Genomic DNA, 14,571 nt, shown 5'->3' with positions numbered 1-14,571 from the left:
TAATAATAATAATAATTTTCTAGGTTAAGTTCAAACAACCTAGACTTAAGAGTGTGTACTGCAACTGATTGATCGAATGTAGATAATTATGAATAAAATAAATGTAATTACGTAACTGTATTTTGTCTTTGTTATGTAATATGTACTGTGATACATTTCCACTGGACAACTGGACAATATATAGACAACCAATAATAATTGATGCATATTAGCCACATCAGGGTGTTGATGTATTTTTTATATCAAATATTTCTTTAAACTTTGTGAAACTCACCAGTCGATTGTGAAGATGGCTTCTTTATTTCCCGTAGTTCTGTTGTCAGTGTAGTTAGCTGAGATTTAATGGCTTCCATCTCATCCGCTACCCTCTTTAGCTCTCCGTCTTTCTCACTCATCAGTTTTTTCATATTTTCTAGTTCATGGATTTTCTCCTCAATTTGTTTATTTTTCTCATCAACCTCTCTGGTCAGTTTGTCTTGTGTTTCTTTTAGAAGTTTATCCCTACTCTGAATTTTCTTTTGTAGTTTATCTTTATCTTTCAAAGGTTCATTTTTCTCAGTCTCCAAATTTATTATCTTTTTGTCACTTTCTGATAAAGGTCTCTCGGTCTCGTCAAGGTGCTTTGGTTTGTTATACCAACTCTGAAAGAAAAACAAAAATAATTGCCTTTATAATTTCACGCACACTACATTATATAGTTTACAGAAGATCCACTTAAAACTCATGTTAATTTTTGGTCCTGCTGATCATATTTGACTTATTCTGTCAAGAAAAATATGTTGATATAAAATGATGATGTGTTTAACAAACTTTAATTTAAAAAATATATTTTCCCAATAACATCAGAACAGAATCGGATCAGTATTTACACTCAAATATAAGCAAATGTAAACTTCTTTGCAATTATTATTTATTATCAATGAATTAGGAGTAATTAATCCTGTTAATTTTGTGGTCAGTATTTAAAAAAATAGAAAAAACAAGAAAACTAAATAAAATGTCTCTGACCTGTTTACGGTTTCATACATATTGCTGTTCAAAGTAGTGGAGACAGGAATTTACACAACGATGCCATAGAAGAACCATTTTTGTTTCCACAAAGAGCCATTCATTTAAAGGTTCTTTAAAGAACCATCTTTTACTTTAATAATCTGTAGAACCTTTTTGGCCACGAAGAACCTTATTGGGAAACAGAATGGTTCTTTGGACCTTAAAGGTTCTTTATGGGACCATTTAGTCTTAAAAGGTTCTTCTATGGCATTGTGAAGCACCTATTATGTTTTTACCTATAAGAACATCTTCTTTAGACCTTATAGACTGATCTACAATAGTGCATAAAAGCACACAAAGGCCAAAGTCAATATGTATCAATGAATAAACAGTTATTTTGTGAGACCCCCTTATTAGATGTACACTCACCTCTTCTAGGTTTGGAGTTATCTGTTTACATTCTTTTGGGTACCAAAGGTTTTTCATGCTGCATACAAAATACAATTACATTTCTCTAGGGTTCATTTCATAAACTATTTTCATCATATGTCTCATCTAAACATAAATATATTACTTGATCACTGGATGATTAGGTAATTAATTTAACATTAGAGGTCTGAATGTTAAAAAGATTAAACTACATCAATTCTGAACGTCCAAGTAGAACATCAGAAAGTTTACAAAGCACTTCTGGTGATTTTATTTTAAAAAGGGTTCTAAAGTTTATACTCTGTATTCTGTATTATTGAACAGAAGTGTTTTTACACTTACAATTGACTGCGACCCCAAAAAGATGTTTCTGGAGAGAGCTGGGCATTAGGTGATAAAGCAAGAAAAGCACAAAGATCATAAATTAGCATCCTATATTTACATAAAAGCAGAAGTTCTGATATGTTCAAATCCAGTCAATTATAGTAAACAACAAAAGTGACTTAATGAAACATTGAGACCAAATTTCCTCCCCTGCATAAAAAATATGAGCTTATTTAGTAGTAACATTTCAGAACAGTTTTTATTGTTAGTATGGGATGTTGTTTAATACCTGCTCTATTAACCAGTCAACAACTTTGTCGATTGCATCATCATTCTTCTGACACTTCAGTAATCCTGTGTCTTCATAGAACAGACAGTCCACTGTCAGTATATCTGTCCTGTTGACACATCTGCTGCTGTCTGCTACAGTTTTCTCTGGGTCAAACGTGTGATGTAGCACCACTAGAACCTTCAGTTTAGAGGCTGTTCAAAGAAACACAGAAACGATTTACGTAAATAATTATTTTCACTTAAAACTTTGTCTAAAGTCTGATTAAATGTTTCACTTTAAAACAAAGTATTAAATACAATAAAAATATTGACAATCAATATATAACCTGTCGAGTCTGCGAATTGTTTCAGTGCTGCTTTGATATCAGTTCCAGCTTGTGAAATGATAGGACAGAAAACCAAAACAACATCACTCTCATCCACTGTAGGAACTGTCCTCAGATTATGAATGCGTTTGCTTAGAATGTGAATCATTTTCATGTCAGTTTCATTTGTTTTTCCAGCTGCAGGTGTGAATAGATTGACTTTTTCTGAAAAATGAATTGGCAGGAGAAAAAACAAAAAACAAATTAGAACAAATATGATCATGTCAAAATGAACTTACAATCAGTACCAGTACCAATCTAAACAATAGTGTGATGGGGGTATTTTTACTTTCCTTCATGTCACACTAAAATACCATCTGGAAAATGGTATTGAGTTTGTGAGAGTGTATATAATACAACTTGATCAGTTATAAACAAAAGTCAAGAATTTAATATTTACATCTATAAAATGATAAGTTCCATTCCTTGATTTTGATTGACCAATAGCTGTGCTTTATTCACAATAAAGCAGTCAAAGTTAAGCAGTCAAAAATAAAACATTTATTGACCAAATCAGAAATATTTCATATACAATTTATATAACAAATTTTATTTAAGCAATAAGCCCTGCAAAGCAGTAGGTTACAGTGCATTTCACCCCCCTTAAAACCCCCTTAGCTGATATTAAACCCACTGGTTTGCATGGCTTATTGCTTTTATAAAACGGTTATTCCATATGTGTAGCAAGGTTTCATAAAATAAAGTGATATTTAGGCTATGTTATGCCCTTATGAATCAGAATCAAGGACCAGAACTGACCGTTTTATAAAACTAATTTTATAACAGAACAAATATGTTATCATTATAAACTAGATAGCATCTGCCTATAAAATACAGAATGTTCTCTTTGAGGTAGGCTATAATAAAACACAATCTGAACAATACTGGGATGCGGGCATGTTATAGACATTAGAAGACCAGAAAATAATATTGTGTGTGTGAGAAAGTTTAAAATCCAATTTTATCAGTTATTACAAAAAAAGTCAAGAATTCAATATTCAGAATTAAACAAGCAGTTTTTATGTTCAGAAGATGCACACACCTGATCTAGTTTTGGAGCTCACTTTGTCCTTCCTATTTTTCTCCGATGATTTAGAGTTATTAGTAGCCTTCAAACACATAACAGTTATGAAATTCAGATCCAGTGTCAGGACGGAAACTGTATTAGGTGTTTGCGTTTGAAGCCACTACTAAAGTATAACAATTTATTCAAGCTTACCTCACGAACCTTCTTTGTTTGATCCTGAACTTGTGATGAATCTGTGGTTTTGTGGTTAAAACAGACATTAGTAGTTAAATCATGACCCCAACAACTGCTTGTCACTTATTTCGAAAAGCCATTTTGATTATATGTATACAAATTCATTATATTTTAAGCTCTAGCCTTGTACTTGGAGACTCGCATATACAAAAGTGTCAAAACTTTTTTACCCATAAAAACACACAAAAGTAACGCCTTTTAACCAGCAGTTAGTTTGTCCTTCATAAGACTCACACACCTGAACTAGTTTTGGAGCTCTCTTCTTCCATCCTTGACTTATCCTCAACCTGCAGACACAACAGTTGTAAAATTCAGTGCAGTGTCGGGATGAAAACAGTATTACCTCAGGTTTTCCTTCAAACTCGCCACACTTCTCTTCTCTGTTTAATGCTGGAGTTGTATTGAGTCTGGGGTTTTGTAGTTAAATTGGTCATTAATTCATGAACCTATACTGTTTTGGGTCATCATCACTAATATTGACAAGCCATTTCAAATATACACAAATTCATTATATTTGCCTACAGCTTGACCTCAGAGACTGACATACATCGAGCATTAAACTGCACAGAATCCAGACTTAAGTCAAGACTTCAATATGCATACTTTTATAAGCAGTTATTTTTGTATTGTCCTCATAAGATGCACGTATGTACTATTTTCAGAAATGTACAATAACAGAAGTGTTAACCACATGTAATACTTCTTGCCTTGCTAGCAGTCCTTGAAAAATACACAATTTCCCCAGTAGCTGAAGTAATAGCCCATTGCTCTGGGTGTATGTGTGTTCACAACTTGCAGTGCATGTGTTTACTGGATTGGTTAAATACAGAGGACACATTTGCGTGCCGTGATAAATTGCAGCTCTCTTTACAGCAATTTTTGGGAAATTTAACAAAATATATTTCAATATACCCAAATGTGTTTAAAGTTTAATATACAGGTGTGTGGCTCTTCATTCCAGTTTTGCTTATAGTCAATATGTTTCACGTACAGCTGCTTTGTAACAATTAAAAATGTTAAAAGCGCTATATATATCGCACACATATAGTCATATTAAACATACACTATTGTTTTGTTTAACATGTTTATTTTAGTGCTGTCAATCGATTAAAAAATTAACTAACTAATCACACACAGCTTTGATGTTTTTAAATATACTTTTACATTCTAATAATTTCACATTTTATCTCCAAATAAATGTGGAAACAAAACAGCATCATTTTATGAATGAAAGACAACATTCTAATATTGTTGGCTTTGCAACTGATGTCTTTATTAAGTATATATATTTTGTCTACTAATCAAACCCATTATAACAAGTGTGCCCTTCCTACCTGTTACAGGAAATATATAAAGTTCTCAAACACTATACTGCTTAATACATGAAATACAGAAGTATCATCATTAAAGCCACAAAATCACAATGATTTCTGGAGGTAGCTGCGACGCTTCTAGCTCTAAGCAGGTCTAAAATGCGCTTTTCACTACTCTTTGCATTCAGACTTTATTTGATTGAAGACTGTGCTTGCAAAAATACCAGACAAAGTGGTTTTCTGGCATAATCTTGTTTGTTTTTGTTCCTTCAAGCACGAAAGAGAAGTTATTACGCAGACGCAGCCTTTAGCCACTGCGGTTAGGCCAGCCTCGTATATTTACATAAAAGCAGAAGTTCTGATATGTTCAAATCCAGTCAATTATAATGAACAACAAAAGTGACTTACCCTATACCGAGATGGACAAATATTGAGACCAAATTTCCTCCCCTGCAGAAAAAATATGAGCTTATTTAGTAGTAACATTTCAGAACAGTTTTAATTGTTAGTATGGGATGTTGTTTAATACCTGCTCTATTAACCAGTCAACAACTTTGTCGATTGCATCATCATTCTTCTGACACTTCAGTAATCCTGTGTCTTCATAGAACAGACAGTCCACTGTCAGTATATCTGTCCTGTTGACACATCTGCTGCTGTCTGCTACAGTTTTCTCTGGGTCAAACGTATGATGTAGCACCACTAGAACCTTCAGTTTAGAGGCTGTTCAAAGAAACACAGAAATAATTTACTTAAATAATTCTTTTAACTTAAAACTTGGTTTTAAAGTGAAACATTTAATCAGACTTTAGACAAAGTATTAAATAAAATACAAATATTGACATTCAATATATAACCTGTCGAGTCTGTGAATTGTTTCAGTGCTGCTTTGATATCAGTTCCAGCTTGTGAAACGATAGGACAGAAAACCAAAACAACATCACTCTCATCCACTGTAGGAACTGTCCTCAGATTATGAATGCATTTGCTTAGAATGTGAATTATTTTCATGTTCGTTTCATTTGTTTTTCCAGCTGCAGGTGTGAATAGATTGACTCTGTCTGAAAAATGAATTGGCAGGAGAAAAAACAAAAAACAAATTAGAACAAATACGATCATGTCAAAATGAACTTACAATCAGTACCAGTACCAATCTAAACAATAGTGTGATGGGGGTATTTTTACTTTCCTTCATGGCACACTAAAATACCATCTGGAAAATGGTATTGAGTTTGTGAGAGTGTATAAAATACAACTTGATCAGTTATCAACAAAAGTCAAGAATTTAATATTTACATCTATAAAATGATAAGTTCCATTCCTTGATTTTGATTGACCAATAGCTGTGCTTTATTCACAATAAAGCAGTCAAAGTTAAGCAGTCAAAAATAAAACATTTATTGACCAAATCAGAAATATTTCATATACAATTTTATATAACAAATTTTATTAAAGCAATAAGCCCTGCAAAGCAGTAGGTTACAGTGCATTTCACCCCCCTTAAAACCCCCTTAGCTGATATTAAACCCACTGGTTTGCATGGCTTATTGCTTTTATAAAACGGTTATTCCATATGTGTAGCAAGGTTTCATAAAATAAAGTGATATTTAGGCTATGTTATGCCCTTATGAATCAGAATCAAGGACCAGAACTGACCGTTTTATAAAACAAATTTTATAACAGAACAAATATGTTATCATTATAAACTAGATAGCATCTGCCTATAAAATACAGAATGTTCTCTTTGAGGTAGGCTATAATAAAACACAATCTGAACAATACTGGGATGCGTACAATACTTGACAATACTTGATTATACGAATACAAATTCATTATATTTTAAGCCTTGTACTTGGGGACTCACATATATTACTGTACAAAAGTGTCAACTTTTTTTACCCATAAAAACACACAAAAGTAACGCCTTTTAACCAGCAGTTAGTTTGTCCTTCATAAGACTCACACACCTGAACTAGTTTTGGAGCTCTCTTCTTCCATCCTTGACTTATCCTCAACCTGCAGACACAACAGTTGTAAAATTCACTGCAGTGTCGGGATGAAAACAGTATTACTGCAGGTTTTCCTTCAAACACTTCTCTTCTCTGTTTAATGCTGGAGTTGTATTGAGTCTGTGGTTTTGTAGTTAAATTGGTCATTAAATCATGAACCTATACTCTTTTGTGTCATCATCACTAATATTGACAAGCCATTTCAAATATACACAAATTCATTATATTTGCCTACAGCTTGACCTCAGAGACTGACATACATCGAGCATTAAACTGCACAGAATCCAGACTTATGTGAGAAAAGTCAAGACTTCAATATGCATACTTTGCTCTGGGTGTATGTGTGTTCACAACTTGCAGTGCATGTGTTTACTGGATTGGTTAAATACAGAGGACACATTTGCGTGCCGTGATAAATTGCAGCCCTCTTTACAGAAATTTTTGGGAAATATAACAAAAAAATATATTTCAATATACCCAAATGTGTTTAAAGTTTAATATACAGGTGTGTGGCTCTTCATTTCAGTTTTGCTTATAGTCAATATGTTTCACGTACAGCTGCTTTGTAACAATTAAAAATGTTAAAAGCGCTATATATATCGCACACATATAGTCATATTAAACATACACTATTTATTTTGTTTAACATGTTTATTTTAGTGCTGTCAATCGAGTAAAAAAATAATCACACACAGCTTTGAAGTTTTTAAATATACTTTTACATTCTAATAATTTCACATTTTATCTCCAAATAATATATCTCCAAAGTATATATATATGTTTCTACTCATCAAACCCATTATAACAAGTGTGCCCTTCCTACCTGTTACAGGAAATATATAAAGTTCTCAAACACTATACTGCTTAATACATGAAATACAGAAGTATCATCATTAAAGCCACAATCACAATGATTTCTGGAGGTAGCTGCGACGCTTCTAGCTTAAGCAGGTCTAAAATGCGCTTTTCACTACTCTCTGCATTCAGACTTTATTTGATTGAAGAGAGGTTATTACGCAGCTTTTAGCCACTGCGGTTAGGCCAGCCTCCACTTTGACAACGACGGTCAAGTCAGCCATCACGCGGTTTTGTTGGGCGTGTATATACTAGGCATTACGGTACTACAGTAAAGGCGCGTCTGCGCATTGTGATTACGAAATAAAAGCGTTCTTCCGGCGAACGCGGTTTGTCTTTCCACCACCAGTTTGTGTATATTAGATGTTTGCTAAATTGTTATTACCTGTTGCTTTGGAGTTATGGGTAATTTTTAAACTGATGCTAACTATTCTGGCTCTTACTAACGTTTTGCTGTCCAGTTGTAGATAAATAATTTGAGTTTTTATTTATAAGACCATGAAATGTCTCTAATACGCCTCTCTTTTTTTACAAGTTTAAACATATTTTAAAAGAAAACTCTCTGTTTCCGAGTCTGTAGTAGAAAGAGTCTGTAGAAACAGGGATTTTCTTTTAACATATATGTCTTATAGAAACACAGCATACAAGAGATATTTTACAGCAACTGGTCAGAAAGACTTTAGCAACCACCAGAATAGTTAGCAACAGTTTACAAATGACCCATAACCCCACAGCAACAGGTGATAACAATTTAGCAAACACCTAAAATACACAAACTGGTGAACTCGCCGAAAGAACGCTTTTATTTTGAAATCACAATGCTCAAGACGCTCGGCAGTAAGTTTACCGTAATGTCAAGTATATGCGCGCACAACCAAACGGTGTGTTCAAAGTGGATGCTGGCCTGACGTCAGTCTTTAGCCCATATGTACAACATACGGGACCGCTGTCGCGTTGCGTTGCGCCGTGTTCAACATCCAGAAGCTGTCAAACTATACTGGACGTATCAATACAACGATTTATAATCGCGCCTAAATAGTTTAAAGGCCTTCATGCTATAAGAGCGTGATTGTATAATGTAACGCTAGATGACGACAGAAAAACCGCATGTTGCGTTAAACGCGTTAATCTGAAAACATTTATCGCATGCGTTAACGCGTTAACGCTGACAGCCCTACATAAAGTTGACTTGACTATCACTCAATTGTTTTAAGGAAAATAAAAAAATAAACAGCTATTTTTTTCATGCACTTTAGCACAGAGTTTACTTACCGTTCTTATTCAAATCTTGTGTTTGAGCTGATGTATATTTTCAAACGGATTTGTATTTTGAATTTGTTTCAATCGATTGTTAGGCGTAGGTCGCTAATAGATATGAGCTGAAAAAGCCAGTCATGCTGGTTTGACCTGATCGAAAAACTCTTTCACTTTCATTATAGAGCAGATCAGTGGAGAAGGTCCTGGCTGCAGGCTGCAGTACGGGGCGGTGCTAAACATGGGGGAGGAGCTCAATGTTGAGTGCCGCCCTCAACACATCCCATTGTGTGGTGAGTCCATGTGTCTTGTCAGTCTAGTTTAGTGTATTTGTAGTTCTTGTTTTGAGTTTATTTTAAGTCTTTGTATAGTGTAGTTAGTCCAAGTCCTGTCTTGTTATGTATCCATGTTTTGTTATGTCGCCCCCACGTGGGTCTTTGTTTGATTATTTATTAAATTAAAATAATTAAATATTTGATTTGTTTAGAAACATCTAACAATTTATTAAGAAAACATAAAATTTGTGATTACTTGATAATTACGTTTCTAGTATATAAGAGCTTATGCTGTCACACAGTTTAAAATGAGTTTCCTCCACTTATCATCTCATACAAAACTAATTTAAAATATAAACACTGGTAAATAAAAACCCTAACCGTCTACGCTTCAGTATAAACTTAAGACTTCAGCCAGAGTGGGCTCTTTTCAAATTATTTCACATAGTTTTTTCAAATGACAATCCACAAATGAATACCTTGCAGTGTTTCCTATTACAAAACAGTAATAAAAGTGATAAAAACACACCTTCAAAATTACTGCTGCTAGCTCCCATTTTTTTCTCTAAAATTGTCTAAATACGTTGAAATGTAGAAGAAGGCAAATTTAGTTTTAAAAAGTTAAAATAAACAGAAACCAAACATAATGCAGTTAGTGAGAAAGTTAAACGTTATATTCATTCATCTGAACATAAAATAACCTTCACCAAAGTCGGCCAACTTGTGCTCTTCAATTTAACATTACGTATATCAACGAGCAATATTTCAACCGGCAGTTTTTAAATGTATTCAAAATCATTGCGTTTCGATTAAGATTTTGGTCAAATGAATAATTTGTTCCAATGCAACCAAAATCCAACATATATGGCGCAGGCGCAAGTCTGGAGTGCAGAATACCCAGCTCACTGGATGCTGACATGAAATAGCCCAAACGAGTAAAAGAAATAAGCGCAGAGAAGACGCTTTGTGATTGAATTATAGCTTAATACTAATAAATACTACATTAATTTTTTAAAGCACCTAAAAGTAGCTTTCTCAAAGCGCTGTACAACACAACCAAACACAACAATATAAATCAACACAAGATTAAATGATTACACAATTAGCCCTAAACCACGATTCAGTTAAAAGCCAGCCTAAAACAAAACGTTTTAGGAAAGGGATTTAAAAATACCCGAGTTTCCTTCCCTGATGCCGACCGGGAGCGAATTGCACAATTGGTGGCATAAGCAGAAAAAGCTGACACCCCTAAAACTCAACCGTGTTTTAGGAACAACCAGAAGACCACTCTGGAAGAACGCAACGTACAGTACGTCTCGGTGAGTAAGGTGTTAAAGATCGGCCAAAAACCGAGGATACCAACATCTACTAACCTTACAGAACACTACAGAAACTCTGCTTTCTTGATTCATTTGAGAACTGAACTATTTGACGGTAGTGATTTATTCTCAATCGACTTCGCCATCAATCTTTTCGCAGACGTTTTGCGACCAAGGTGAGGATTTTAGTCAAAACGTTTAGTTTTCTAATCATTCCGTTGCACCAGTGGAAAACATTTTATCATTCAGATGAATGTTAACGTACGTACGCCTGAAAATAACGTCAGTTTTATTTCACTTTCTATTTGTTTAAAAATAAAGTAACTAAGCGAGCTTCTCTAAGCTTTTGTTTTGCTCACACACCTGCATTTGCTGATGACTCCGATGAATGGATTCGATACAATAGTAGGCTACAAAACATTTACTTTCATTTTTCAGTCAAGTCGTTCTGAATAGCCTTGCTTTAGGCTACTCCGTAATAGGCTAATAATAAAAGAAAATTAAAAGATGACAAGTACTTATTACAGACATTTTAATGTATATATGAATTTGACATTTGGTCAGACAGTGGGCATGCAGGCTACTACCACGAGAGGGCAACAGAGTACCTACATATCCGCTTTTATTCACTCGAACTTAAAATGATGGTTTGTAATTAAGCCTATATTTGCAGAATTATAGTTTTGTCTACGAAATGTATTTCAGAAATGTAAACATACACCTTTAGATTCAAGCCGAGCAAAATCTTTCAACAATAAGGCGAAGAACAGACCCATGCAGAAGTGTGTTACTGCAAGGCTACACATTTGATGCTATTCAGTCCCTGTGTTTTAATACAGGATCCAACACTGTTAATACAAAAATACTGTACGACTAATTTTTCATTGATGGTTCATGTAGTTTGCCACATTATTTGGCGTTTTTAAGTCCTATCCATAGTGTTCCCTATGTGGACCACTTTTTTGGATGAAGTATAAAAGTAAAATGTGAAAATAGTATTAATGGTTTAGTCACGAGTGTTAACCTTTAGCAAATTATTAAAGGGGCGTAATAAGAATAGCCACTTTCTCAAAAAGGAACAAAAACATGAACTAAAATTGTCTTAATACGTTGAAATGTAGAAGAAGGCACATTTAGTTTTAAAAAGTTAAAATAGTGTTTAAGGTAAGATATTTGTAATATTAAAAAAATATTATTTGTAAAAATGTACTTAGTAGCAAATTGCAGAGGTTACATGTTGCCGACCTTTAATACAAATAGTCCGCCGGTAGCAGAACTGGTGAATTTCACATTTTATTAAAAAAGAATGGGAAAGGCACCTGAAGATGATCCTGGAAAAGCATGTATGAGGCAATTTGACTCAAGGGTTCTATTGAGGATGAGTGAAAGCCAGCCTTCTTTTACAGAGAGGTTACTTCCTGTGATGTCTACGTGTCTGTGGGTCTATGTATGTGTGTAAGTGATAGAAACAGAGAGTCAGAATGGAGGATCTGGCAGAGTATCACGGGGACATCAGTAAGAAAAGTGCAGAAGAGATCTTGGCTGAGGCAGGCAGAGACGGCAGCTATCTGATCAGAGACAGTCAAAGTTTACCGGGGTCATACTGTGCGTGTGTGCTGTGAGTAACATCTCAAACACCTGTGTGTAGAATCACTATGTCTGTGTGCAGTGACTAACATCTTTATGTAGTAACTGAGAATATCAATATACAGGTGTGGTGAATGGGTGTACACCTACAGAGTTTTCAAACAACAGGACGGCTACTGGACAATTGAGGTATGAACAAATTCGGGAGGGGTTTAAATCATATAATTCGTTATTATGATATATGCAACGGCACAAACATTTTAGATGTGAGGGGGACAGAATGTTTTATTCACTGGCATTTTTGTATTGCATCGGTGTATAACTTGTTCAGAAGTGACCTGTCCCACTTTTGCCTAGAGGTCACCAAAATAACATTATTCGACAAATTAGTTAAACTGGGCAGTTGTACAGGTATGTGAGGAAACCACATTACCACGATGAACTGAATAGCAACAATTACCCAAACTGTGTCTGTGAGGGTAAGATGTGATTCTAAACATACGTTTGGGTGTCTCTTAAGTTTCAATACCTCATTGTTATAGTACATGCATATACAGTAATGTAGAAATGAAATAATTGAATTTCTATTGAATCTGGAATTACATGTAAACATTTATTTGATCCTACAGTAACTTACAAGATGATCAGTTACTATTGGCCTCATGGAATTAATAGTCAAAGCAAGAGGGTCACGTCTCAATTGCTGCATGGAAACGTGTTTTGAGCAGGGATGTTTCAGAAAAATGTGAAAGTGGTTTTCAGTGACCTCTACTCAGCAGTTTAATGCTGCTTATAGTGCAAAGATGAAAATAAGATATGGGTGTTTTTATTTTCTGTTTGTGGTCACTGTGTACCACTAGTGTGTAAGTCTTTAAGTGTGTACAGTGGTCTGTATATATAGTGGCTCACCACACATCAGATAAAAAGCCGGCATCTACTTCTGCTGCATTTCAATATTGCACTTTTAATATTCAAGCGCAACAAGGAAGTGGTGAGCTGTGCAACAGCTCTGATCTGCTGTTATCAATGTTGATCAGATGCTAATAAACATTTTCAATTTGTTCATGCTGAAACTTTACCCAAACTGAAATCATGTTAAAGCCATGCAATGACAAAACAAACAGTCTTTAAATAGTTTCAGATCTCCTAAATGCAAATAAGGGTTTAATGAAACTAAGAAACTATTAATTTTCTCCTTCCTCAATGTCACAGCGGTATAACAATCCCTTTGAAGGAAAGTGTTAACATTCTGAACTGTTAATAAATTGCTGTGTATAAAACAGACTTGAAAAACACTTCCTCATAACAATGTTTCGTCACTTCTAAGGACTTTTCCATTGTGTAGTAACATTTGTTTTTAATGAACTATGAAGGGTCCAAAAACCTTTTATTTATAAATGCAGAATCTTTAATCAGTTTTTCATTGTTTCCAGACAGCTCCTGGGACAAAAGAAAGATTCTTCAGAAAAGTCTGTAACCTTATTTCTGCTTTCAAGATCCCGGACCAAGGAATCAGCTCTCCGCTTCTCTATCCTGTGAACAATCCAAAACATCAACAATAACACAAAAATAAACACCTCAAAACACACCATGTATATTTGTTGTATATTTTTGTAAATAAAAATACTGCCATAAGGCCTTTGTGAACTTTTTTGTTGATATTCAGTAGTGTTTCCATCATCTAAACCACTGCACATTACACATGCCTTTTTCTGGAGTCCTGGTTCCTTTCGGACTCTCATTACTCTTTTGCTTTTGTTTGGGAACTCATGAAAGCTTGTTTCCTTTTTACAAAATAACAAAAGTTTCTTCTGATGTCTGTGGTAAAGCTTCTTCTTGAGATTAAACAAAACTATTATGTTAAAGTGTGTCAGGATGGGTTTCATTTAGCCCTAATAATACAACATTAAACATTAAACACAATTTAACTTTGATTTCCAAAGATGTGTGTGTGTGATGTACAAGCCTGTTTTTTCCGTTTGACCTTTTAAAAAAGGTAAAATCCCATGAAAATAAAACGAGAGGAGCTGCATATGAATTGTAAACTGGAACATGTTTATGTCTTTGTGTGTTCGCATCCTGAAATCAAGAGTATGAGGTTATTCTGGCAGGTCACGTGAGTCAAGCCTGCGGATTAGCTGATCCTCATTGTTTAAATTTTATTCAGCTAACAGCAGTTTATTGCGTTGCTCAGGAGCAAATTACCCTCCTCCATCCCCAGCTTCACCATATATTTTCAATCTGGACTCGACTGTTTTCCCTTTCAGTCTCAATGATTTTACATTATGTGTCACACTTA

At 34.5% G+C, this 14,571-nt stretch overlaps 2 protein-coding genes across 5 annotated transcripts in view; one reads left to right on the top strand and one right to left on the bottom strand.

Moving 5' to 3' along the window:
• The window catches only part of LOC306909257 (uncharacterized protein), a 40,106-nt gene extending 30,857 nt beyond the window's left edge, over positions 1-9,249 (bottom strand). The window contains exons 1-11 of the mRNA XM_079482764.1: positions 9,110-9,249; positions 6,941-6,989; positions 5,831-6,034; positions 5,503-5,696; positions 5,382-5,423; positions 3,899-3,947; positions 3,619-3,659; positions 3,442-3,508; positions 2,361-2,564; positions 2,033-2,226; positions 1,762-1,799 (exon numbers count right to left, since the gene is read on the bottom strand). Of these exons, the coding sequence (XP_079338890.1) occupies positions 1,762-1,799; positions 2,033-2,226; positions 2,361-2,564; positions 3,442-3,508; positions 3,619-3,659; positions 3,899-3,947; positions 5,382-5,423; positions 5,503-5,696; positions 5,831-6,034; positions 6,941-6,971 (1,064 nt within the window). The 5' untranslated portion in view covers positions 6,972-6,989; positions 9,110-9,249. The remainder of the gene's footprint in view (positions 1-1,761; positions 1,800-2,032; positions 2,227-2,360; positions 2,565-3,441; positions 3,509-3,618; positions 3,660-3,898; positions 3,948-5,381; positions 5,424-5,502; positions 5,697-5,830; positions 6,035-6,940; positions 6,990-9,109) is intronic.
• Positions 8,708-14,321, top strand: sh2d1aa (SH2 domain containing 1A duplicate a). Of its 4 annotated transcripts, none has more exons than XM_079482823.1 (4): positions 8,708-9,384; positions 12,092-12,303; positions 12,398-12,461; positions 13,706-14,321. In XM_079482823.1, exons 2-4 carry the CDS (start codon positions 12,167-12,169, stop codon positions 13,832-13,834), a joined length of 330 nt encoding a protein of 109 aa, XP_079338949.1. In that variant the 5' UTR covers positions 8,708-9,384; positions 12,092-12,166; the 3' UTR covers positions 13,835-14,321. The 4 variants fall into 4 exon arrangements, with proteins under 4 accessions (XP_079338949.1, XP_079338950.1, XP_079338948.1 ...); XM_079482824.1 differs by having other exon boundaries at positions 8,718-9,384; positions 12,146-12,303; XM_079482822.1 differs by having other exon boundaries at positions 9,226-12,303.
• The last annotated feature ends 250 nt before the right edge of the window (positions 14,322-14,571 follow it).

Source organism: Barbatula barbatula (genome assembly GCF_947034865.1).
Source record: "Barbatula barbatula genome assembly, chromosome: 2".
Taxonomy (NCBI): Eukaryota; Metazoa; Chordata; class Actinopteri; order Cypriniformes; family Nemacheilidae; genus Barbatula; species Barbatula barbatula.
Note: the sequence above shows the minus strand (reverse complement) of the source record. Positions and strands in the feature narration are given on the sequence as shown.